Raw genomic sequence first — 27,331 nt, forward strand, 5'->3', positions numbered from 1 at the left:
CCGCAGACAGAAGTGGAACTGCAAAACAATTGCTCGCAGTTGGAAAAGGTGAAGATTACTAACTCTCATTTCAGAAAGACCTCGTCAAGCTTCGTCAGGAACTGGATAACCATTGCAACAAGACCAAAGAGGCAGCAAAAGAACATTGGTTAAATGGAGCGCCGAGTGTGAGACGCTACGAGATAAATTAAAGGCAGCAGCAGCCAGAAACGCTGAACATGAGAAATCTATGGAGGTGTTGAAGCAAGAGTTGGCCAATTTGAAAGTCAAAGCTGCTAATAAGGACGAAGTCATCGAAGAAATGGAGAAAATAAATAACCAATTGAGGTCAGAGCTTGAGCAGTTGGAACACTACCACCAGAATTTGGCTAACGATTGCTGAAAAAAAGATTCTGTCGGTGATCGACAAAAGATCGCTCTTAGAAACGAAAAAGACAAAACAAAGGCCGCGGACAAATGTTTACTCGAGATTCAAAACCAAAACCTTATGGACCGGCCTGCAAAGCTATATGAGATTTTGTTGGTAAAAAGTTCCTCTTCAAAAGATCAGATCAAGAAACACAACCACAAAATGAAACTTTTGACGCTCCCTGACGATGGTAGAGACGCAGAGTTCGTCAAGACCATCAACTGATTGTTTTAAATTATGACATTTGATGCGTGAGAAGCGCGAGAAGCGTACAAAATATTTGGACTTAACGAGGCAGAAAAAGTTGTGAACCACTGGAACTGATAATTGAACGGTCCATATGAAACTACAAAAATTTCGTATAGTATGACGTTCATATTACAAGATCTGTGATTAAAAATATTGTTCGATTTTGAGTGAGTGGTGCACTCTATTATTGTTAAGAGGGGTGCAGTGTGAGTGTCACACGTATATAAAACAGATGTACTAAAAACCTTGGGTTTCAACATTTAAGATCTAGTTTAAAACTTGATTTATTAACTGATTTATGACTGACATAAGGTTGATAGGTGTCAGAAGAAAATAAGACCTTTGATTAGACAAAGCTCGGGCTTCGAGCCAAATAAACGGAACAGACATATCTTTGTTTACTTGGTTAATTTACCACGATGATAGAACTGATAGAACAGATTGGGTGCCCACCAAAGCGAGGATTGCATTCTTTCATGGAACACCAAACCCACCATCAGAGCTGATCACTCTTTTAAATTTTAATTTATTTAAACCAATATTTCTTCACATTGATCTACTTAATAATTTAACTTCTAACTTTGCATTTTAAACAAGTACCACGCTCAATTAGCCGAAGACAGAGACTATTGCGCACGGGCGGCTACTGTAATCCACATACCTTTTGAACTTTTTTCCCTCAACCTACCCCTACGTATTTCATTCTTCAATTTTCGTGGTTGCTTTTCTAGTTTCTTCTAATTCTCTGTCTCGTTTACCAAAAAGGCGCCAACGGCAGAAACACTGCTGGGCCAATAACCTATCAATGGGTATGGTCCGCAACTAGCGAAGTAAAACGTCAATTGTATTTTGGTTTCAGATCAGCAACTTATCTGGATAAGTTTTCTATGAGTATCAACAATGTAAGCAAACGGTATCAAATGTTCCGCACAAAATTACCTCAAAAACACAAGTTGGCAATGAAAAAATCAGAGCTAAAAATCGGATCGAATCCACCGAAGCCAAGCGGTCGTTTAAGAGCAAGTAGCCCACATTGGTGAATTATGTTTTAAATCTATTTGCTGCTTTAAATTTGCCCAATGGCTATCACTTTTCAACTCTAAGATGTATTCAGCCTATGGAAATATTCAAGGTTTCAATGAGTCGGATGTCTTGCTAACCGCTTTGGTTTTCAAAATGTTACTCCGATGACGTTATGTCTTTGACTCTTCACCTCCGAAGTTTCGTCTGCAATCGAGCTTTATCGTGCGTAGCTTCATCTCAGCAAAAGAGGAACGTACGGCTCCTTACACGCTTGGGTGGGGTCGGTGATCCTGGAAATGCAAGTCAGAGTGATTTAAGGGCGGCGCCACCTAAAGAGGCGGGAAGTGCTGCTTCTAGCGCTGCGAAAGTTAAAATAAAAGTGAGATATATATATTTTTTCATTACTAGCTAACAGCAGTCCTTCTGGAGGGAAGAAATTGGGAGAGCAGGAACTAGCAGTCTGCCAGACAACAGCAAGCGTTTTGCTTAGGTTTTTTTGGTTGAACTTAAGCAAACGGCGAGGCTCGATTGCATACAATGTTCTGAACCCTCCCATCTACAAACCTTCAGCATTAAAAATGATGTAGAGCTATAGTGCCTTGTCCCTAAAATTATATACGATGCAGTGATGTCTCATAGTTGGGGATAACTACTCATCCATTGGATTGTCCTACGCGGCTTAAGAGCAAACCCCCTTTATTGTTTTATAAAAAGAAAAATTAAAAAAGATGTACTCGAGGTATGAAATTTGGTGTTTGATGGATTTTTAATGGACCTACTTTTCGGCAAAGCTTTGAATCTATTAGGCCCCCAGTGTCTTTTATGACCCCCAGTTACAAATTATATGTTTTATAGCTCACTAAGCTGGGGGGGGGGGGGGGTTAAAACAGAATAGATCTAAAGCTTTAAAAAACCTCGTATACTTTCACTTTTGATCACAAATTTCAACCGCCATAAACATTTTTGGTTCTATTATTCTGTTTCGACCCCCAGTATCTATATGACCCCCAATTACATATTATGCGTTGTTATGCAGCACGTCGCCGTGTAAGAAAAAAGCACGTGTACTGGGGGTAATGGAAAACTTGTGTGCCCACTAAGCTGAAGGGGGCAGAATAGATTCACTTTTTCAAATGTTGGGAACAACAATTGCACCGTTTTGCATTTCTCTGTATTATTTCATCATATTAGGTTTTGGGTCGCCATCTCTTCATTTTTATGATATGGACAACAAATACTTTATTCCTGCGCAAAAAGAAAAAAATATCAAGCAAACATTTTTTTTTGAATAAATTTTAAGTCCGGTCTCATCAAGTTTACTATTGAAATTTAATTGTTAATAGCCGCCCTCATCTTCTCAGCCGGCTATTATTGCGCTCGTATTTTTTTTTTACTTCGTCAAACTTTTTTTCGCTTTACCATTTTGCCGCTTTTTCGACGTTTTGCGTGAAATCTTTTTGACTTCTCTAGGCTAGTTTCTCTCTTCTCTCATTCTGCTAAAAGTGAACTTGAACATCAGTTGCTAAGCAAAGCAATTCAAAACGAACAGAGTCGGTATAAAAAATTGAAGTCAGAAATAGAAACGGGATAAACCCATAAAGCCCAATTTTAGATGCCCGCTATTTGAACGTCGTTCCTATAAGTCTTAGTTACCATCTCTAATGCTTATTGGTGTTGATAGTAGCCCCTGTAGCCTCTCTCTAAGAAACAGAAGTATGTTCAACTACGAAATGCCATCAAAATAAATCGGACTTAAAAAATGTTTTTGTACAAAAATCTTTTTTTTCAAGATATTCTATTCGTTCAATCCCAATCATGCTTATTGGAATCAACGGCGGCTATTTTCCGGCAATCTGCCGGGTATGTTTCCATATTCTGATAATCAAATATGCCGATGAAAAATAACAGTTAGCAATAAAGTAACAAATGTGTAAATTTTTACGTTGAATCAGTAAAATTGCTTTCTCCGGAACGTCTTCAAAATAATGTTATCTGATTTTTCTAAACGGTTTTGTGACATTTTGCGGTCTAGGAAATACACCCCCACGTAAAAAAACCCACGCCTGATTTTCATACGAAATAAACCCCCACGGAAATTAACCCCCAAGGAAAAAACACCCATGTTATCATTGAAAGAAAGAAAATGAGATTGAAATGAAAACCATCAAAACAAAAACATAAAAACGCACCATATCAGTGTCACCAGTGGGATATGATTCAGTCAGTTTTTTTTCGAAAGTTTTCATATTAAGGCCTCTATAAAGACGAGGTTCAAACTTCGAAAAAATTGGGGGTGAAAGAGGTGGGGGCCCCCTAGAAAACGACCCGTGACTAAAAAATCACTCAGAGTAGTACCGTCTAAACCACATTTGTGCTTCCTATGGGCAGTCAATAAGGGACAGTGCTTAAAGGATTGACGACCCATCCTCCATGCTATGATACCTAACCACAGTCATGGTGCTGTCTCTTGCCCTACTGTGGGGGAGTGCACAACCACCATTCTGTTAATAGGAAGACCACGCTTTCATCTCACAATGTGGAATGTGTATCATCGAACGATCGAGCACCTACCGAGAACCAACAATGCAATAGAAGGTTTCTCATAGAGGTTTCGAATGGATGCTGCAAATGATTAAGCACGATTTTTTGGAAATTTTGTCGGCGATGCACAGTTAATAAGCGCTTCAAGAACTTCAAGTACTTTACCGTGGCACAACAAAAAGGGTGAGCAGGCAGTTAAAAAAGTGAGAATGATGGCAAAAAGAACGAATTGTATGTGCTGCATACGAATATCAACCATTAGAATATTTGCGAGCAATTGCTTCAAGCATATCATTTTGGGAATCATTTTTGATCTTTTGCTTTTTGTGTAATTGTGTTAGAATATAATTCATTTGATTTAATTTGACTGAATTTGCATCTCTTTGACAGTCACATCCCTTTGACAGTCAAGTGTTGATTTTTTCCGTGTTTTTTTTTCACTTGGGGATTTCTTTCCGTGGGTTTTTTTCCTATCTAATTTTGGGTTGGTTTTTTCGAAACCGCACGTTTTAATTTTCTAAGCGAGCATCTAAGATATTCTAGTTGCAACTCTAGTTGCAATATTTATGCATTTGGAATGTTTTTGGTGCCCTAATATAAGCAGTTGCGCCTAAAAGAAATCAATTCAAATGAAATAATGGTGACAGAAATCTACCACTTTCTACTTCTTTAAGGATTTTAATTTTGCCATTATTGCTCAACAGTATACATTAACTTTGGGGCCGAATGCTCTGACAAAATTAGAAAAATTGATTTTTGTGAAACGTTTTCGAAATTTTTGAAAATCGTTTTAAAATCTGCTCCATGATGGGTTTTCCCTGTAAGTAGTAAGAGATTTAAAAATTGACAGAAAGCAAGCACCGAGAGAAAATTCGGCTTCAAACAGCATAAACAGTGATTTTTTTTTGCTTAATTTGGCTATAAGACCGCAAAGCTATGTTTTGAAGATTCTGCGAGGCAGTTCTAGCTGAAAGCTCGTCCGAATTGTCCAGAATGATTGTATCATGATTTCAGGTGGGGGGGGGGGGGATTTTCTCCGTCAAAAGGAACAAATTTTGCTAGGATCCTTTTTGGGCCGTTTTTAGTGAAAAAGTTCGAGTTGTTGCAAATTCGGTCAATTTTTTGCGAGAATTGTCCGTCCCAACAACTCTGCAACACTATTCAATCTTTAAAATGTATATTCTATTGAGGAATGATTCACAGTGTTTTTAAATAACTTGATAAAATAGACTAATTTTTGACGAATATCGCTCAAAAATGCCATTTCTATTAAAACTAAGTTTTCTAAAATCTGCCCTAATTCTAGCGGAGAAGTAGCGCGAAACAACTCAGCAACCCTCTTTTGGCAATAAAGATAAAAACGATAGTTTTTTTGGCACACAATTTTAAAATTTTTTGGTATTTGAGAAAAATTTAATGAGAACTATTGGAAAAAAGGGATCATTATCGTAAAATCAGGCAAATGCTCAGAAAACTTTATACCTCGATAACTCCTCGGAAAAGGTGAAATTCAAAACCCTCCAATTGAAATATTATATATACGACGGGATTTCTGCATAGCTGTGCCGAGCTCAATTGGTTCTTTTTTGTTTGATCAGTTGATTGCGATTAATTCATGTTTTCAAATCATCAAACAGTTAATAATTGGGTTGTTATTTATTCCCAAAAAGTAATTGAAGTCAATCCTGCTCGAGTTATACTGTGAAGAGTGCGTGTCCTCAAAAATTGAACATGAGATCTGAGAGTTTCAATGTTTTTGTAATCAATACCGTAAGACGTACACAGTTTTTTACAGGTGAAGCTGCGCCCAAAATTCGACTATGATATTACGAAGACGGATCGGAACTACATCACGCCAATTCGGGCGATGCGAATCTATCATTTAGAGGAAAAGCATCTTATGGACCTTCCTTTATGCCTTAGACGGAGCGCTGTGTATGGTGACAGCGTAATGAAAGTATACAATATTCGAGACGTCGAGAAGAAAGCTCTTCAAGTTCACGGATCTCTGGAGAAAATATCGAAGTTGGAGTCAAATCGAGTTCAACAAGAAGAAAACTTGAAGCAACTCAAGTTTATCTATAATAAGGCTAAGAAGCGGTTCAAACAAACAGATTTTGAATCTTCAATTAGTAATTTACTGAAGGTAAGCAACAACTTCACATAGAATTCAAGAATTTTCTGTTATCCAGTGTATTGCTAATGTCTTTTTATTGAGAAACCAATCCGCTCTCCTTTGGCGCAGTACGAAGGGTTTTAAAGTTTCGGAAATTGGACTGTCTCAGTATTTAGTGTTTTGAATAGTTGAAACAGAGTCAACCGTTAACACACAGAAGAAAAACTTTTCAAGATTTCTCTGATTTTTAATTTTTTAATTTCATGTCGAAGATCTTTTGTCTTTTGTCGAAGATCTTTTTTTGAAAAGTTCAAATTATTGCAAATTCTGTCAAATTGTCCGCCCAAGCAACTCTGCAACACTATTCGCATCTATTGAGAAATGATTGTCATATTTACATTTTTTTTTAAATAAATTAGACTCATTTTGACGTAAATTACACTACGAAGACCATTTCTTTTCATGATTTCTTATTTTTAATGTTTAGGGCGTGGATGAGAGGAGTTCTATTGCTCACAAGTCTTTGTGGGTAGTGAAAGTGGCTGTCATGGTCAACGCTGTGAATTCTTTTGGCAAATTTGTGGCCTGTGCTTTTACAGGCAAGTTTTTTTATCTTTTCAGATTCTCTTTATTACTGTACACAATTGTTTTATTAGCAAAAAGTAATTGAAGATTTAAGAAAATCATAACCTTTGGATGCGTTTTACTTTTGGATGCCACTGATAAGCAAAATTTTGGATGCCACTGATTAGCAAAATTTTTGGTTTTTAGAAGCAATTCTGAACAAATTATTGCACTTTTTGCATTGGCAATGAAACTAGAAATTGACAAGGAGGCTCGGTAATGTGCGATCGCACATAAGGTTCCGACCCCGCTCATCCACAATTTTGGCATAATTGTCTACCAAATGATGAACAGATAGAAAAACCCAAAAATTATTTTCGGGAATCCCAAAAAAAACCAAGTATTTTAAAAAAAAAAAAACAAAAAAATAGGCGTGTGAACGAAAAGATAGCCTTCAGAGCAAATAATTTCAGTGGAGTAAAAAATGATGCACTAGATTGATGAGATATGCCAATATTAAGAAAGCGAGTTAAGACGAACAGCAAAAATCAAACAACAAACATTAATTAGATCAAAAACTTCGTCGGCTTTAAAAAACAAAACCTAATAACAAAGTCATTATACCGTTAAAACTGAAGCTAAACAAAATAACTTATAAATCACCAGAAAAGATATGGGACCAGTCCATAAAAATGGATTGGTAACAATTAGACAAAAAGAACAAAAACAGTAAAGTTAAAAATTTCGCTTATTTTTAAAACAATTAACATCAAAGTAATGAAAACCATTAAAAATCAAGTAAAATATCCTAAAGGTTTACGATTACCAATGTTTCTATAGAAGGGCATTACGACTTTTACCGTATTCAATTTTTTATGCGGCTAAAAAGAACAACAAAAAGACGATAAACAAAAATTCAAGCAAAACTTGCAAGAAAACGCTGTCGAAGCCGTAGAGCCATATTTTGGCCCTCAAATTACATTGGATTGCGCTTTTTTCAAACACTGATGATATATTAGGTGGCCTTTCATTAATGAATCTAGGTAAAACAGACAACAAAGAAAAGTGCAAAAGTAAGCAATACTTTTGATTTTTTTTTCGAAAACAAAATTTCCTCAAAAGTAATAAAAGCCATTATTTACAGAATGAAATAATTAAATAGGTTCGTTTAGTCTTCCAAGGGAAGCTCTTGAGACCTGAAATTATCCAGAGTTAATCTTACGTCCACAAAATGAACGTAAAATATGACAAGAATCGAAAATAATTTGATTTTTTTTTGTGAAAAACTGTTGTCGAAGCCAGTCATAACGAATACCTTAAGAATATTGGAATTTTTGACACCAATCTGTTTCGACACCTTCCATTAAAAGCAATAATGTTATATTTGACCTTGCAGTTAACGAGAATAGATAACAAAAGGACAATAAAAAGAACAAAATTGCGAAGCTAAAAAGTTTTTTAATTTTTGGAAACAATTATTTTCGAAGTCGTGAAAGCCATCAGATATCTACCACTACCAGAATATCGGCTCATCTATTCTACCATGAAACCGCAATGAGACATGTTTTTATACAGGAATTTTCATACGACTAAAACGACAGTTAAAGACAAAATTAAAAAATTTAATTAAATTCTTCAAGAAAGAAGTGTCGAAGCCGTTAAAACGATAATCTATATCTTTCAGGATTTTAATATGTTAATTTTGATTTATTTTGAAAGCCAATAATTTGATATTAGAACTTTCAATAATAATGTGACAAAACTAGAAAAAGTGAAAAACTGGCAAATATCTAAAAATAAAAAAAAATCTGAAATCTAGTAGTATCAAAGGCTGAAAACAATAAATTAAGGCTTGATCCACAGTAGAGATATAATTGAAATCAATAGTAATACACAATTGTTTTATTAGCAAAAAGTAATTGAAGATTTGAGAAAATCATAACCTTTGGATGCGTTTTACTTTTGGATGCCACTGATTAGCAAAATTTTTGGTTTTTAGAAGCAATTCTGAACAAATTATTGCACTTTTTGCATTGGCAATGAAACTAGAAATTGACAAGGAGGCTCGGTAATGTGCGATCGCACATAAGGTTCCGACCCCGCTCATCCACAATTTTGGCATAATTGTCTACCAAATGATGAACAGATAGAAAAACCCAAAAATTATTTTCGGGAATCCCAAAAAAAACCAAGTATTTTTCAAAAAAAAACAAAAAAATAGGCGTGTGAACGAAAAGATAGCCTTCAGAGCAAATAATTTCAGTGGAGTAAAAAATGATGCACTAGATTGATGAGATATGCCAATATTAAGAAAGCGAGTTAAGACGAACAGCAAAATCAAACAACAAACATTAATTAGATCAAAAACTTCGTCGGCTTTAAAAAACAAAACCTAATAACAAAGTCATTATACCGTTAAAACTGAAGCTAAACAAAATAAGTTATAAATCACCAGAAAAGATATGGGACCAGTCCATAAAAAAGGATTGGTAACAATTAGACAAAAAGAACAAAAACAGTAAAGTTAAAAATTTCGCTTATTTTTAAAACAATTAACATCAAAGTAATGAAAACCATTAAAAATCAAGTAAAATATCCTTAAGGTTTACGATTACCAATGTTTCTATAGAAGGGTATTACGACTTGTCCGTATTCAATTTTTTATGCGGCTAAAAAGAACAACAAAAAGACGATAAACAAAAATTCAAGCAAAACTTGCAAGAAAACGCTGTCGAAGCCGTAGAGCCATATTTTGGCCCTCAAATTACATTGGGTTGCGCTTTTTTCAAACACTGATGATATAGTAGGTGGCCTTTCATTAATGAACCTAGGTAAAACAGACAACAAAGAAAAGTGCAAAAGTAAGCAATACTTTTGATTTTTTTTTCGAAAACAAAATTTCCTCAAAAGTAATGAAAGCCATTATTTACAGAATGAAATAATTAAATAGGTTCGTTTAGTCTTCCAAGGGAAGCTCTTGAGACCTGAAATTATCCAGAGTTAATCTTACGTCCACAAAATGAACGTAAAATATGACAAGAATCGAAAATAATTTGATTTTTTTTTTGAAAAACTGTTGTCGAAGCCAGTCATAACGAATACCTTAAGAATATTGGAATTTTTGACACCAATCTGTTTCGACACCTTCCATTAAAAGCAATAATGTTTATTTGACCTTGCAGTTAACGAGAATAGATAACAAAAGGACAATAAAAAGAACAAAATTGCGAAGCTAAAAAGTTTTTTAATTTTTGGAAACAATTTTTTTCGAAGTCGTGAAAGCCATCAGATATCTACCACTACCAGAATATCGGCTCATCTATTCTACCATGAAACCGCAATGAGACATGTTTTTATACAGGAATTTTCATACGACTAAAACGACAGTTAAAGACAAAATTAAAAAAATTAATTAAATTCTTCAAGAAAGAAGTGTCGAAGCCGTTAAAACGATAATCTATATCTTTCAGGATTTTAATATGTTAATTTTGATTTATTTTGAAAGCCAATAATTTGATATTAGAACTTTCAATAATAATGTGACAAAACTAGAAAAAGTGAAAAACTGGCAAATATCTAAAAATAAAAAAAAATCTGAAATCTAGTAGTATCAAAGGCTGAAAACAATAACTTAAGGCTTGATCCACAGTAGAGATATAATTGAAATCAATAGTAAGAAAAAGCATGCTTTCTTTGCTGGCACTAAGCTACAAGTTGACCAAATTAAGAAAAAATAGAAGAAAAGTTCATTACGCCATTTTTTAAAAATCAATTTTTTTTAAGTCAAAACGACCATAAGCTTTCAAGTAAAAACTAATTGCATTAGCTTGGAGTTGCTTAGGCAGCCAATTGGACCTATCACTCCTGAGCCTTGATTTGATATGTTCTGTTCTTTAATTATTATAAAAAAGATCAATTTAAAAAAAAGACCGACTGATTACAATCTGATTTCTTTTTGGATTTTAGCAGTCAAAGATTGGTCCGAAACTAGACCTATTAATGCTTATCGTCCATTAGGAGCACTTAATTTTTCGAATGTTATAGATAGAGATAATATGTTAGTTAAAAACTCAAATATAAATTCTGCGTTTTTGATAATCAACGAGTAAAGTTAGCAAAAAACGGCAAACTGTTAATTACAGAGCACTCTCAACAGAAGTTGAAGTAGGAATAGCGCGCTTTTGAAAGATTGTATTAATAGTGTTTGGGGGTGTACTTCCGGCAAATTTAATCAAAGTAGACTAAAGAAGCTTATTTTGTTCTGTTTTTGATGAAAAAGGCTGAATTTTGCATTGTTTACCCCAAAGTTATGACAAAAAAATAAATCAAAATAATAAACAATGCTTTTTTGTCTTTAAAAATAAAATTAACAACACTGTTCTTATAAATTTTAAAAATTTTTGCAAAATTGACAAAAATTTAGGCAAAATATCCGGAAAATGTGAATAAAAACAACGTGAATTCACTCTACTTTTCTCAAAAGTTTAAACCTCGAAAACTCCCTGTAAGAAACGAAAATAAAAAAAATCTTTTTTATTCCATTTTCTACGCTGGACGAGCTTTCTCATGATACCAGTCTCAATTCTCTACGCTGAATATATCGATCGGCTAAAATTGTCTGAACAAAAAAAAATTGTCTGAACAAAAAAAACCCATTTGAGTATATAGTTTCTCTCCCCCCCCCTCAAGAGGGGTCGGAACAAAAAACATGCTTTAAATTATATCTGAAATTTTTCTTCTGCCAATAAAGATGAATAAGCATCTGGAAATCACTAGAGGGAATAGTTACCGATTTTTCTCAAAACCACAAACCGAAAATGATATCAAAAAATGAATACTCAGCGAAAGCATTAAAAAGACCATTTTTGCTTTACTTCTAGCTCAAAAAGTTTTGCCTGTGATCGAAGATAAAGATTCAGCCTAACAATTTGTATCGTTTGACAATAAATAAAAACTTCCTTTTTAATTCGAGATAAAAATTGAGAAAAAAAATCGACCGAAGCCAACCGCTCACCGGTCGTTTGAGAGCAATTCGCTGACGTCAGTTGGTTACGTTTATATAAATATCAGTTTTTTGGCTTTTTGTATAGTCAATTTTGACCGATCAACATCTTTTCCTGAGAGATACAAAAGAGGTACTGTGTAAAACTATTGACGAACTGAATCGATCCTTTAGGAGAGATTTTCATTTTGATTGTATCGATGAGAAATAAGGGCTTAAGGGCTCAAAAATTTTCTTTTACTTCACTTTTCACGCCATAAGATTTTAAAATTTTAAAATTGTTCAAATTGTTAAGGATTTTTCTGCACCTTTTCTAGATATATTTTTCAAGTGTGTTTGAATTTTTGACTTAATTGATATAAAGAAAAACAATTGGAATTTCAATCGAGACATTCTATATTAAAATTTTTGTGCTCTGTGATTTTGGAACCACAGGAATTTAATTTTAATGGAATTTGATTAAAAGTTGAACAAACTTCTTAACCATTTACATATATTAAAAAGCATTGACCTGACTCTCTTTTTTGATACCAGAAGATCAACGTTTACTTGAACAATTTTCGATTTCACCTTTAAAAGTTTCTTTCAATAAGAAGAGGTGTTCCAGTATTGCATCATGATTACAGGTTGATCCTCATCCATTCCAAACGCGATAGGGAGAAAACAGTGAATGATTCTGTGAAAAAAGTAAACTTCTGTTACACTATTCTTAAATCCTTGAGATTTCGTTTACTTGTGACTTTTCTTTTAAATTTTTCTTTGATTTCGCTCTTGATTTACCAAATAATACACCCAAGCACTCCATTTCAGTACCAGCAGTAGCGTTAACAGCAGCGGCCTGAATAATACCCAGAAAAAATCATTTATTATCTCTTTTTTGAATTTCTTTAAACTAACTGTAAAAATTGAAAGTTGTTTATTTCCCGTGTCATTGTGAACTACTTTGAAATGAAGTTTTCTCTGCGTGCAAATTAATCTTTGCGAAGAATTGGTTGACTTTTTGTAGAAATTTTAGGATAATTTGAACGTACCTAATGTTTGTTCTAAGGAGCATTACTTTCAATGTTTTAAAAATTTATGTTTTTAACAAAGAACGTTTTTTCGAAAGCACAAATATTTGCTTTTACTTAGCAATTTTGATTAAGTATTAAATTTTGACATCAAATAGTTTTACGCTTTGTTTAAAGTTGATAAAAATGAATACTGCATTTACACCCCTTTTTTCGTTTGATATGATTTTTTAAAAATTAAATTACGGCAGCTAATTGCTTTATTTGTTGATATTTTCATCAGGCGAAGTTCTAAAATTCATTACTTATTTACTAATTTTTCTCAGTGTAATGATTTGTTTATTGTTAAGAAGAATTTCTGAATTGAGCTAAAATTAATTTATCGTCACCATGCGTACATATGTCTAACTGTGTCAATCGTTTTTTAATTAGAAGTTATATTAATTTGTAATTGTTCTCAAACGAAATCTGTAATAATTATATCTGGATGTTTTTTGCGATTTTTCGTCTGACCAATTTTTCGTCTGACCAATTTTTCGTCTGGACCTTTTTACTTTTCGTGCTCAAACGGGATAAACAGGAAAGGCCTGGAGGGCATTAAGTGGCTGAGCAGTTCTCTTAGAGCCTTACGCCTTACTAGTCTCTAAATATGCGGCTATTCAATGTGTAAAGGGAAGTTCTTAGAAATTGCCTCCCCCTCCCACACACTTGACGCCCCCCCCCCCCCCCCTCCCTCAACCTCATTACACCCGTAACACCGCACGCTCACTATGATGATTGATCATCACTGTGGATGTTATCCTCCCTTTTTTTAAATCAAAATTCTATTCTAAACCCCAATTGTATTTTGTGACCTCAATTTGCAAATAAAATGTTGAAAAACAATGTTTATGTATCCAAAATATGTTGCTTGTGGGCTACAAAAGCTTTATTCGCGCCGAATTCTGTGCGTCGAACACAATAATGTTAGTTTTTCTAATGCTTCGATTCTGTTCAGGTTCGAGTGCAATGTTTGCAGAGGCCGTGCATTCTGTAGCAGATACTCTGAATCAATGTATTCTCCTCTTTGGCAAGTTGCACTCTTTGAGAAGGGCGGACCAAGAACATCCTTATGGATATCGCAATCTACAGAATGTCACTGCTCTCATTAGTGGATGTGGCGTGTTCTGTATTGGCTCAGGGCTCTCCTTTTATCACGGAATAAGGTAATGTTATCGACATTTTTGGGTCTTTCCCATTATAGCCCAACCCACCCCCCCCCCCCCCCCCCCCCAGCTTAGTGGTCAGATAACCTATAGCCCCCCAATCATAAAAATATACCAAAATGGGGGGGGGGGGGCTATAATGGGAAAGACCCAAATTTTTTATTACCCGTACCGAATTCCCAAATATCAATAAGCACTAGGCAAGTCAAAATCCAATTACCAATCGTTACTGATTAATAAAGTTTGTAGCAATTATATTAGTCATATGAATTTTAATGAGTTTTTCGCTTGATGGATCGATTTTTCGTCTGATGCTTTTGACTTTTAGTACTCAAAAACGGGGAATAAACATGCAAAATTCACAGAACATTAAGTAGCTGAGCAGCTCTCTTAGAACTTTAATAGTCTTCAAGTGCAGAATGTCGCTAAGTGTACAATTCACTGAAGCTGCTGAAAGGACATAGATCAAAGCAGTCTTTTGCGCGGATTAAGCTCCCCTCATCCGTGCCTCCCCTTTTGTACACCTCCCTAGAAGCACCCACAAAAAGTCTATGCATCCCTTACTAAAACGAACGACCCCAACTACTCGCCAGTCAGTTGAGATCAATAAGCCAGGCGTTAGTTCGTTATGTTTAATAGTTGTGATAGCAGTAATTGAGCGGAGTTATTTTTGGCCTTCTCTTAGTTGTTTTTACAAATCAAAGAATTCGAATTGTACTGGAGCGCTTGTGCTTTCAAGACTCGAAGAGGAGTTTTGCACAAGTGTATATTTTAATCAATGGGTTTCTGAAGTGAAATGTATGGAGTAAGTGTAAAATTTCTTTTTAGTACTGATCGAGTTTATAAGTGGAACGAAAAGAGTGCTTTTTGTTCATACGGCTATTTTAGAGAGAACGAAAATTGAGGGGGGCGTGGGATATTAGGCGAAAACTTGACTAGGCAAAAGGAATTTTTGTAGCCATTGGGCTTAAATTCTGTTCTAAAGTTTTGTGGAAATTAGGCGAATACCAATTAAATTACCTAAAGAGTAGTGCAATATCCACTTGATATTATAGTATGTATAATTAAGTGACTATAACAATTGACTTCATAGAAAAATAGCTTAAGAAACAAACAGAAAGTGACAACAATTTTTGAATTTTAGCATTTTCACGATGTAAGATTAACCCTAACGCTCCCAATTTTTTGTTCGTTTCTTCGACCGGTAGTTAGTTTTGAATTAATTACTTTAAAGCTACTAATAAGTAGTTTAAGTATTCACCTTTCCTTCCCTATTACTTTTTTTCCAAATCAAATTCCTTGGACGTGATGATACTGAGCAGAGTAAAAGATATACAAAACATCGAAAGCAGTGATACACTGATAACTATTAGAGACAGTTGACAACTTTATGACATCGATTGGATTTTGAGTATTTTAATACCTATTTTACCTGTTTTAATTGCTATTCGCCTAATTTCTAGAAAACTTTAGTTGAAAAGTTTCGCCTAATGGCTGGCTACAAAACATTTTGTTTGCCTAATCGAATTTTCGCCCAAAATCCCATCCCCCAAATTGAGGTATGAAAAAGTTAACTGTTTTAAGCACACAAGTTTTTTGTTCACCTGTGGCTTCTGCAAGCAGTTTTTCATTGGTTGTAACTATTTTTTTTGCTTAAATTAAGACCACGGTAATTTTTTTCAATGAGAAGGTCTGTCAAAAATACACTCTTAGCGGAATTTCGTACCCTTCATAAGACGTGGTAATTATCCAGATGTCAATGCTATAAAGTTTTGAAAATATATCCCCATTGCTTGATAGCTTCCATAACTATCATACTCAAATCATGCTCATGGCGGGCGGGCAAAATCTAAAGTTCTTCAAAAACCAGAAAAAGAAAATTTCTATTTTCAGAAAACAGAATTTAAAAAAATTATTTATTTTATTTGCAATGTAATAAAGTCATTAAAAAGCCAGATGTATTTCTGGTTACGTCTGCGTAATTATATCCGATGTCTCACTGTCAAAAAGTAATTTTAATAGTTTATCTGAAAATATGAAAAACTAGTTTTTTAATTTGTATCAACAATTTGCGCTTTTCTAATTTGCTTCTCACGAATTAGTGAGCATTTTTTTACCCTGTCTTTCTCCATTGGCGTTGTGCAACTATTTATTTGCAGCGCTTCCGAGGTGAAGTTTGCGAAAAATAAATTTTGGTTTTTCAGAAAAGCGGTTAACTGGGTATCAGAGATGCTGATTGTTTTTTTGGTTGCAAAATATGTATCGTACATTATTTTAGAGGGCTATTTGAGCTAGAATGATCGAAATACAAAAATTACAGCGGTCGAGTCTTTCAGTGGCCTCTATCCAGCTGTTTTGATGCGAATCTAATTATCGAGCATGAAGACTCAGACTCAAATAAAACTTATAAAATATTCACTGTCTATTAATAGAATGAACTCAATTCTGATTGGACAAAAATGTAAATAAAAAGTATAAATACGAAATGCATAACACGAAATATTCATTCATTCTTCAGTTGATTCTTGTGAAACTTAGTGCTATTTTCCATCCTCAGAACTTGTGAAATTTTCTCATCTTAGCAGAATACCGGACGCTTGCGAACCTAAACACTTAAGAAAATATTTGAAAAGGAAACATAAAAACTGCACACGGAACCTAAACATTAGTAGGAAACTCCTATTAGAATAGCTCTGCAGAGAGTCATCATACTAATACTTGCGACATCATGCGAATCTGTGACATTTATCTCAAAATATTATGGAGCCGTTGTCAGCGTCTAATACGAGCAGCATTGTTTTTTGTTTTAGCGGACTAATCTGTCGTGAAAATTGGTTTGGACGGGCAGTTTTTGTTTCAGCACTTTAATGCATCCAGTGCCTGTGACGAACCTCAGTATCTCGACAGCTGTGCTTGCTTTCTCCCTTTTCACAGAGGGAACCTCATTAGTGATTGCTTACAAACACTTACGTGCAAACGCAAAAGCTGCAGGTGTCAATTTCGTATCTTACATTAGACGAAGTAACGATCCAGCTGTGAATGTTATATTTTGTGAGGATATGGCGGCTGTTGTCGGAATTCTGGTCGCAGGAGTTGCAACTGGGTTGACGCACGTTACAGGGTCACCAATTTTTGACGCTTGTGGATCGTTGGGCGTGGGGACTTTGCTGGCTCTGGTTTCGGGATACATTATTAGCACGAATGCTAGCATGCTTCTTGGTTAGAGAAATATTGGACTTTTCCCTTTTTCCTTTTTGTATCTCCCAGTTTATAAAAATTCCCTCGCTTGTTTATCACGTCTTATGGAAATGTAGAATGTGCGAAGTCAGGGTTACAGGTGGCATGTTGCATCTAAGCAAGGCAATAGCGGAAAAGACGCGAAATGTACTTTAAATTTACGCGCCGATGTTTGAGTGGGGCTGAATTTGGAAAGAATATATGTCCTAATATTTTTCAAGAAGAATGAGCGTGGTAAAATCCGGATACCAAACTTGAAGTGATTTTTGTTTAACAAGCCTTAATAAGTAGTGACCAAAATGTGGTTAGTGATAACAAAAATAAGATTGTATTTGTTTTTTTTGTGGCATGTTCAAGTGCTTATGCAAGTGCTGCCAGCTAATGCTATCTATCTTTAACCTAGTCCAGATTTTAGTTATTGCAATGTCCTTGGACAATTTTGCAAGTGCTGACTTGGGGACAAAACTTTTTGAATTCTGCTTTGGCAGTGTAATGTAAAGACCAATTAATTGTAATGCTGTGGTAGTAACAACCAATTTTATGAAACTTAACTGTATTAAATGGTTTTTTTAATAGCCTCCCTCATCTAAGCGGGCTATTATTGCGGGCCTAATTTTGCTACTCGAAGTGGAGTAATGGGCCGCTTTGCTCTGAAACAGGAAATAAAACGCGTAAAAAAATTTAGTAGTTTTGGCGCTGAGCAAATGAGTGGAGCAACAATTTTTTGTGATTTTTTTAATTTGCTTTCAACAGTTTTGATGTAATATTGCATTATATTTAGGTTTTAATAGTGATTTGATGGTTTTTGCTAATTAATGTGAATTTTATGCTAATTTGGAGGTTTTCAGCTATTTTGCTGATTTTTAGGTAAATTTAGCAATTTCTCGCCGATTATTTTTTACTGCCTTAGATGTGATTTGGGGAGACACTTATCACTTAAGGTGTTTATAGATACCAAGTGATTACGGCTTTGTTGTTTTAAAACCAAGCCATATTCGTTTTGTTGAGAATTATGAGAAAAACAGAAATTTTGAACTGTTTTTAATAGCCGCCGTCAGCCTATCAACGGCTATTATTTAGGCGCTCTCCGTCTTTAATCCGCTTTACCTTTCGTTCACGCTCTTCGTTTTACACAAGTCACGAATTTCACGCTTGACTCCTCACTCACTGTTTTAACTAAATGGATTTTAAGTTCTTTCACTCATTGAATTACGCAATGTAGCGAAGACGGTCAAAGTCAAAAAGAGCAAAATTAAAAGCAACGGCGTAAAGCGGTAAAGCTTTGTCATTAAGTCATAGTGCATTACGTTGTCAAAGTTCGTTGTAATGATTGGTAGCTGGCATTAGTATTAAGCTTAATAGCTTTCAGTTTAGAAACTGAAATAAGTATAATTTTGGAATCTGACTGAAACTGCACACCAAATAAGAAAACTTTTTGACAATTAGATACAAATTCTGTAAATTTTTGTCTCATCTTTTTCATTTTTCTGTTTCAATACTGATGTGCGCGTCAATGGAGGCTATTTTACGGCTCTTTGACGGCTATGTTTTGATTTTTTCGCAGTCTTTCGTTTTTTCTAAAATCTTACGGTTTTTCTAAAATCTTATTTTATGTGTGTATTTTTCAGAGCTTGTTTATTCATGAATTGAATTTAAATATATTTTCAGTTCTCATTGCCCAATTTTTGGCTCAATCGTCTCTTCATGTTGTTTTGAAATTTTTTCGGTTATGTTTTTAATTAGTGGCTCTTTTTTTTAGAGGACGTGTTTTAGAGGAAGTCAGTGCTCAATGTGAAAAGAAGTGTCGAGGTTAATCTGAACAAAAGTCAACATCGGAGAGAATATCGAGTGATTTTCGTCTGAGCAGCATTTTGGGAACGATCGAGAAAATTATGTGAAAAAATTTGTTTCTAAACAAGTCGTATTTTTATTCGGTTTTGGTGAGCCTTCGATTAGACTGATGTTAATTTTGAGATACTTTATTGAACAAGAGGATTTCAATCGAATTTTGACCAAATTCATTTGTTTTCTAGTTTCCCGCCTAGATTTTTTGATTTTAAGTCTTGCAATCGGTTTTATCGTTGGCTGTTGAATCTCCTCTGATAATGCTACCAGGAATTGACTCTGCAAGGTTGTACTGGGGTTTTCAGCGAAATAAATGATGTACATTTGTAATTTCAAATTTTTTGTAGTTTTCTTTGAATTGTTTAATTGCTATTTCTGTGAAAGGAATTAGGTGGGACACTGATCGAGCAAAAGAGTTCCCAAAGGAGTTTCCCGGAGCAGTTATTGTGAAATGCCGCGTTAGCATTTTGTAATGATTTTTTTAGAACTCACTTTCCTTGATTTTCGCCGTCTGTTCGGTTTCTCTTGTTAATTGCTCTCGAACGAAGAGTTTGTATCAATCACTGTAAACATGATGGTCTTTTTTATGCAAAATTTTTACTTGGCCGTTTTTGTTTTTGTTCTAGAACACTCTTTGACACTTTCAGTGATCTAAGTTGCTCTGTTTCTGAAATCAAGGTTCGTTGCTAAAATAGATTGTGAGCGAAAGGACATCAAAACAATTTTAGCTGAATGGTCAAGGTATCAGAGTTCCAACATGGAGATCCGAGATGCGAACCCCTGTGAGGGAGATTTTTTGTACCCATAAAACTACGTCCCCTCTGAATCGATTGCCCCTGCCTGTCCTGCGAGAGCAATTCATCCGACGTTGGTCAGTTTGTTTTTTTTGTTCCTGTCAGCTGGTACTTGATTTTTGCATCAGAACTTCTTATAAGACGTTTTTGCCCGGTAGCTGCTCGGAGTCGGAATTTGCGAGGAGAGTTTTTTCATACCTTATCAATTTTTGTTATCAGATTTTTCTCATATGAATTTACTGTTATTCTTTCAATATGACTAGTGTAATAAAGTAGGATGTTTATTTTGTTAGGTGAATCGTTGCATCAGGTCTAAGTGAATAACCACTTCAAGTCGGTTACGGAGTCTTCCGGCTATGTTTTTTTAGACCTGTTCACACATTTTCATCAGTTTCGAAGTAAAATTGTTGTAGAGTAGTAATTGTGGTCACAGAAAATCAGGAAGTAAAACGAAAAGCGATTGGCTTTGGGGTGTAGATATATTCGACTCTTATTTAAAAGCAGATAAAATGGTGTTTTGTTATTTTCTTGTCTGTTTTTTGTTTAGCCGATGAAAATTTTCTAAATTTAAATCATGACTTGTCTCGCAATGTATATAACGAATTTAACTAAAGTTTATTTAAAGTCAATTTTTACCCTTCCCTTGATTTTTAAGGGCAAGCCTGGAACTTTAAGCATAAGGGCTCCAAACTAGAAAACTCTTTTATCCGGATGGCTCTGATTGACTGCGCAAAACCCTTGCACGGGATATTCAGGATTATCTTCTAGAAACATGTTCGATTTAAGGTTTAAATAATGACAAAAATTAAGTTTTTAGATTAAATCGAATAGACGCTCTCTGTAGAAAAAGTTCTGTTTTTTGAAGAACAAGTTTAGTTCAACTTGCATACTATGTCGTAATCAGTTTTTTTTGGCATTGCTAAGTTGTTTTGTACATATTATCTGAAATAAATGCACTATTGATTTCATAAAGTAGATTCCATTTGTGTAACTAGAAGACTGCCATGAATATCTAATTTACTAACAGTCAGCTGTTAGCTAGTAAACAAATGTTTTCACTTTCCTCATTTTGGTCTTAATAAGTAACGCGTTGTTTGAAGTTAATGTTTTTGAGCTTTTAAACTATTATGTATGTCTTAGAAATCGTTTTTTTGGCTGCTCTATTTTTTACTACGAATGATTTTGGAGCTTGCCAGGTTCTTATATACAATTATATTCAAGGGTCAATATTAGAATGTTCATTATGTTTACCAGAAGAGTTTTCTGGTTTGTTCTGCGGGTTTAGAAGTAAGAGGCAGCGTGAACGTTACGTGGAATCTGATCAGAGAAGTACACTAAAGCGAACGATTACTTGGAAAGTAGAAATTCAAATTAAATAATAATTTCAAATTATTTTGCATTCTAATTTTTCGCGTTTTCATGCCAGTCTTTTGAATCTGGTCATGGTTTTTATGATGATTGTTAATTTTTGATTTTTCTGTTTTAAAGAGGCAAAAAGTTATCTGCTTTCTTAAAAGGTTTGAGCATGTAGTTAAGATTTTCACAGCACTAACACCGACAAAAAAATACAACGCATGAATATTCAATTTCGTTTTTTATTCGTAATTGTTGTTCTAGCTAGTTTTTGTTGGCAAGTGTAGGCATGAAGAATGCTGTTAGAGTCCACTTTTTATATTTGGTAGGCTTTTATACATAGTTAAAGTGCACTTCATTAATCCTTCCAATGACTCTTATTGTATATTTTTGAGCAGTAAATTAGAAGTAGTTTTTTTTGTAGTTATTAAGTACACTGGTTTTCAAATAAAGTCAAGTGTTTCTCAGTTTTGCTCTCATTTTTTATTATTATTTTTGATTTGCTTTGGAGTTCTGATAGAGATTGAATTAATCAAATAGCTTGAACAAAAGGCAATTAATAATGCTAGCCCCCTAGATTGTAGGTGCATATTATTATTAATAGCCGCCCTCATCTTCTCAGCCGGCTATTATTGCGCTTGTATTTTTTTACAATTCAAAGAATTTGAATTGTTTTGGGGCGCTGTCTTTTTTTTACGACTCGAAGAGGAGTATTGGTTTTCTTAAGGTTTTTTTTTACCGGAAGTACTATTCGTTCAGACGATGTTTTGACCTAAAAGCGAAAGCGAGTAAAATTGCAGTGTGAACTAATTTTTTCTGAGCGAGAGAAGTTTTTTGATCATGCGCTGCGTTTAGTGAATGACTTTTTGACATTGAAAAGTAGGTTTGACTGAATAGCACATATAGATAACCGTTTTTAGCCGTTTTTTCGTCTAAGTGGCCTAGTTTTTTTTGCTTGTAATTTGGTTTTTGTAGAAATAATTTTTAATCGATGCTATGTTGAAATGTAAACCCCGGAAATTGATAGCACAGTATTTTGCATAGCCTGAAATTGCGTTTCAAATGCGAAATTGGCACATATTTCTTGATTTTTTAGTTAATTTTTGGTTTTTTTTCTATTAATTTCTTCATTTTTGGATCTTTTAGCTGTTTTTTGTCAAAAATCAGTTAATATGGCAACTTCTTTTTGATAATTCATATACTCAATGCCTCTTTCTACCTCGATGTAATTTTGTTTCATAAAATTGTACATTTGCTAATCCGATTTTCGTAGTTTTTTGCCTATTTTTTTCAGTTTTTTGTTTGTATTTTGCTTTTAATTACTAGAAATAGTATTTTGGGGAACATGAGGGACTTTAAATTCGTTTCAATAAAAATTCAATAATTTTTTGGTGTTAAGTTTTTGAAAAAACAGATAAATTGTTTTCATAAATGCACTCTTAAATATTTTTGACCACTTTTTTGCGAAATGTTTTATTGTTTCGCATGTCTGAATTCTGCTTTTTCTTGTTTTATTCTCTTCACCAAGTTAGATTTTTGTCTCGAATGACTCGTTGTCTTCTCTATGTCTCGAATGCTGATCAATGAAATGTACTCGTTTTTCTTGATTTTTTTAAATTTGATTTTTAACTTTCAAAAATCAAGAATTGGTCTTTTTGTTACGGTGTTCCTAACATTGTGTCCATATTCTTCACATTCTCGTTTGTATCGTTCTAGTTTTGTCCTGGCACCTACTTTTATATTCGTTATATTGATTTTTTCAGTTGTTAAAAAATTGAATGAATTCAGCTTTTTCTTAGATCTTGGTTTCTTCGGTTTGTAATTGATATAATTCAAAATAAGGCAGTACTGGGAGTTTGCTAGAAAGTCTTTTCCAACATTTCTACTTATTACTATTCTTTGCAATTTTCTTCCGGGCTTGATATTGTTTTTAGACAATTTTTTGCCTTTGAATATTATTCTGTTGCTTTTGTTTTTCTATGATTAATTTAATTTTTGAATTAGTATGAAATCATGTTGTCTAGCATATATACAACAAGAAAGAATCATGTATTATTTTTGTCTTAATTGCCGGGATTAGAAATCTAATTGTAGTGGTTCTCTGATTCTTAAGTTTGAGCACTCTTTTTTGAATAATTTTGACTTTCCTGTCTTTTTTGAAAAGTTTTTATCTGCCGTTTGCTTTCGCGATCTTTTTGAGATTAGAATCAATAATTATCTGAGGGCAATTTGTCAGGCTATCAGTTTTTCGACCATCCTAAAAATTTCAGACTTTTTTAACGTTACCAAACGTTTTCAATAATAAAATTTTGCTGCATTTTCTTCCTCTTGGTGATAGTTGTTTAAATTTCACCATTTTTATATCAGACCCGGGGAGGTAATGAGTTATTGGTTTAATACAAAAGGTAATGGCTTCAGCTTTTTATGAAGTTTTGGTGCTTCGAGTCGCTTCCGGAATTCTTCCGGCTATGTTTTTAAGATCTGTTCACACATTTTCATGATTTTTGAAGTCAAATTGGAGTTGTGATTTTGGTCACGCCGAAACAGGAAATGGAGCGAGAAAGCGAGTGGTTTTGCGGCGTGATTTTTTTTCGCTCTAATTTTAAAGTAGAGTGCGACAATGGTGTTTGAACAAAAATTCGGTTTCTCGGTAGTGATTTTTTGTTCACATGCGGCAATTTCACTCTGATTTTTACTGTTTTTTCAATTTTTTGGATCGGATTTTTTTTTCTAAATGGTTTTCCCAATCCATTCACAGCTCATTCTAGGCCTTGTTTTTTGTTTGAATTAAATTTTCATTTCTCGCTAGTGGTTTTTTTTGTTCACATTAGGCATGTTGACATTTTTTTTTTGTCTTTTTTTCGTATTTTTTGATCTGAATTTTTTTTAATGGTTTTCTCAATTCACTCATAGTCCTTTTTAGGTCTAGTTTTTCTGTTTAGTCAATGACAATTCTTTGAATTGTTCGTCAGGACTTGTCCTGCTATGTTTTTTACTTCGTCAAACTTTTTTTCGCTTTACCATTTTGACGCTTTTTCGACATTTTGCGTGAAATCTTTTTGACTTCTCTAGGCTAGTTTCTCTCTTCTCTCATTCTGCTAAAAGTGAATTTGAACATCAGTTGCTAAGCAAAGCAATCCAAAATGAACAGAGTCGGTATAAAAAATTGAAGTCAGAAATAGAAACGGGATAAACCCATAAAGCCCAATTTTAGATGCCCGCTATTTGAACGTCGTTCCTATAAGTCTTAGTTACCACCTCTAATGCTTATTGGTGTTGATCGTAGCCCCTGTAGCCTTTCTCTAAGAAACAGAAGTATGTTCAACTACGAAATGCCATCAAAATAAATCGGACTTAAAAAATATTTTTATACAAAAATTTTTTTTTTCAATATATTCTATTCGTTCAATCCCAATCATGCTTATTGGAATCAACGGCGGCTATTTTCCGGCAATCTGCCGGGTATGTTTATTAATAGCTGTTTCAGCTTCTCATTCGGTTATTATAGTGCTCCTATCTTTTTACAATTCAAAGAATTTGAATTGTATTGGGGCGCTGTCTTTTTTTATAGATTGTTCACACATTTTCATGATTTTTGAAGTCAAATTGGAGTAGTGATTTTGCTCACGCGGAAACAGGAAGTGGATCAAAAAAGCAAGTGGTTTTGCGTTGTGAAATTTTTTAACTCTGATTTTAAAGAAGAGTGAAAAAACGGTGTTTGAACAAAAATTATCTTTCTCGCTAGTGGTTTTTTGTTCACATGCGGCAAATTCACTTTGATTTTTACTGTTTTTCGAGTTTTTGGATCGGATTTTTTTGTAAATGGTTTTTCGAATCCATTTCTGGTTCATTCTAGGCGTAGTTTTTTTGTTTGAGCCAAATTTCCGTTCCTCGCTAGTGGTTTCTTGTGCACATGCGGCCATGACATCGATTTTCTGTTTTTTTACTTTTTTGATCTGATTTTTTTCAAAAATGTTTTTCCCAATTCAATCATTGTCCGTTCTAGGTCTAGTTTTTTGTTTAGTCAATGAAATTTCTTTGAATTGTACGTCAGGACTTTTCCTGCTATGTTTTTTGCTTCGTCGAACAAATTTTTTTTGCTTTACCTTAGTTCACAGCTTGTTAAACATTTTGCGTGAAATCTATTTGACTTCTCTAGGCTACTTTCTCTCTTCTCTCATTCTGCTAAAAGTGATTTTGAACGTCAGTTGCTCAGCAAAGCAATTCAAAATGAACAGTGTCAGTATAAAAAAATTGAAGTAAGTAGAAACGGGATAAACCCATAAAGCCCAATTTTAGATGCCCGCTATTTGAACGTCGTTCCTATAAGTCTTAGTTACCATCTCTAATGCTTATTGGTATTGATAGTAGCCCCTGTAGCCTCTCTCTAAGAAACAGAAGTACGTTATGTTCAACTACGAAATGCCATCAAAATAAATCGGACTTAAAAAATGTTTTTGTACAAAAATCTTTTTTTTTCAATATCTTCTTTTCTTTCAATCCCAATCATGCTTATTGGAATCAACGGCGGCTATTTTCCGGCAATCTGCCGGGTATGTTTAGCACCCCCAAGCAAACCATTTTACCAAATTTCACATAATGATTTACTATGATATGACACGTGCTCGTAATTGGGTAATGCATAACGTATGGGGGGGGGGGGGGGGGGGGGTTGGGGACAAACGGAAATAATCCGTAATAATTTTCTTTCAAACTTGTCGATTGCTCCGAAATTAAGATGGGAATCTTTACAAGTAAATACCCCAGATTGGTGGGTGCATATTAATTTCGACTCCGGAGGTCTCTTGCAATTTCAACACACAATAATTAGCTAAGTAACAATCCTTATGCTGCTAGTGGTTGTAATAAAGATTTATATCGTTGCTGGTTTATTTGAACAGGATGTAAAAATTGTGAACTAAGTAGATTTGATTCTTTCTGCGGAACTGTTTCTCGCCATTTGTGAAACATAACTATCTATAAATGACATTTTAATCAGTATGTTATGCAAGTAATTATTATTGCAAAACTATGCAATAGTTAATTACACATATTGAGAAACAGCTTCTATCTGTTATTAATCATCAGCCTTTTGCTCCAATCTCAACAATTCTATCAAAGCTGATTTATAAGACATCAGCTGCTGTGTTAGAGAACTTCTCTCGATTTTATCCGGTCAAGTTGATCACAATGTTTAGGTCAGTCGGTACCAGTTGACCAGATGCAGCAGATGCGAGCTATTTTGGAACGCGACCGGATGGTCCGGGGATTACACGATGTGAAAGCTACAGATATGGGAACGGGAACCATCCGGTTCAAAGCAGAGGCAGATTTCGACGGGAGAGAAATCACATCAGCTTATCTCAGCTCCAAAATCGATCTGGAGTCGGTGTTACAGGAAGCAAAAGCTATCAACGATTTGAAGACGCTTGAACAATTTATGCTTGTTCACGGCGAAGGCGTCATTGATCAACTTGGAGAAGAAGTCGATAGATTGGAGAAAAAATTGAGAGATAAACATCCTAACGTGCGCCATGTCGATTTAGAGGTGTTATAATGTCAGTGGATGATATTTATTGCTAAATTATTTGAGGCTCCCGAAAATTTCGTAAGTTTGCAAAATCTCTGCTTGCTGAAACAAGGACAGGTATATTTATCTCGGGTATATTCCTTTTTAACGCCCCCACCCCCTCACCCCCACCCGTATATAGAGCGAACTCCTGCTAAATAGAGCAAATTCATTCAGTTTTTCAAGATAGCCGATTGTTTCGAGTTTTAATGTTTTCCAAAAAGTGAAGGGGAGGGGATTGGGTTAATATCTGTACCCGAGATCGCCGAAAAATTGCATTACAATACTTTGAGCTTTGTCATTCGAGGCAATAAATTGTTGTAGAGAATTATACTTTAAACCACTTCTTTGACGACTTTAAATGCGAAGTGTATATTATAATTTGTTAGTTTCTCAGAAGATTTTTAATGCCGA

At 34.5% G+C, this 27,331-nt stretch overlaps 1 protein-coding gene across 1 annotated transcript; it reads left to right on the top strand.

Annotated features, from left to right (window-relative positions):
* The first annotated feature begins 1,490 nt into the window (after positions 1-1,490).
* LOC142354537 (proton-coupled zinc antiporter SLC30A9, mitochondrial-like) lies at positions 1,491-27,331 on the top strand. The gene is made up of 6 exons (XM_075406855.1): positions 1,491-2,060; positions 6,018-6,368; positions 6,826-6,937; positions 13,912-14,119; positions 16,980-17,338; positions 26,547-27,331. The coding sequence occupies exons 1-6, from the start codon at positions 1,854-1,856 to the stop codon at positions 26,903-26,905; spliced, it is 1,596 nt and encodes a 531-aa protein (XP_075262970.1). The 5' UTR covers positions 1,491-1,853; the 3' UTR covers positions 26,906-27,331.

Source organism: Convolutriloba macropyga, chromosome 15, assembly GCF_964194025.1.
Source record: "Convolutriloba macropyga chromosome 15, txConMacr16.3, whole genome shotgun sequence".
Lineage (NCBI taxonomy): Eukaryota > Metazoa > Xenacoelomorpha > Acoela > Convolutidae > Convolutriloba > Convolutriloba macropyga.

What these genes read in the sequence shown, in the direction of transcription:
- LOC142354537 (XM_075406855.1), top strand. Translation starts at nt 1,854, where the DNA reads ATGTCTTTGACTCTTCACCTCCGAAGTTTCGTCTGCAATCGAGCTTTA. An exon ending in TCCTTTTATCACGGAATAAG is followed by an intron (nt 14,120 to 16,979) that starts GTAATGTTATCG and finishes TTTTTGTTTCAG; the next exon opens with CACTTTAATGCATCCAGTGC. An exon ending in GAATGCTAGCATGCTTCTTG is followed by an intron (nt 17,339 to 26,546) that starts GTTAGAGAAATA and finishes CACAATGTTTAG; the next exon opens with GTCAGTCGGTACCAGTTGAC.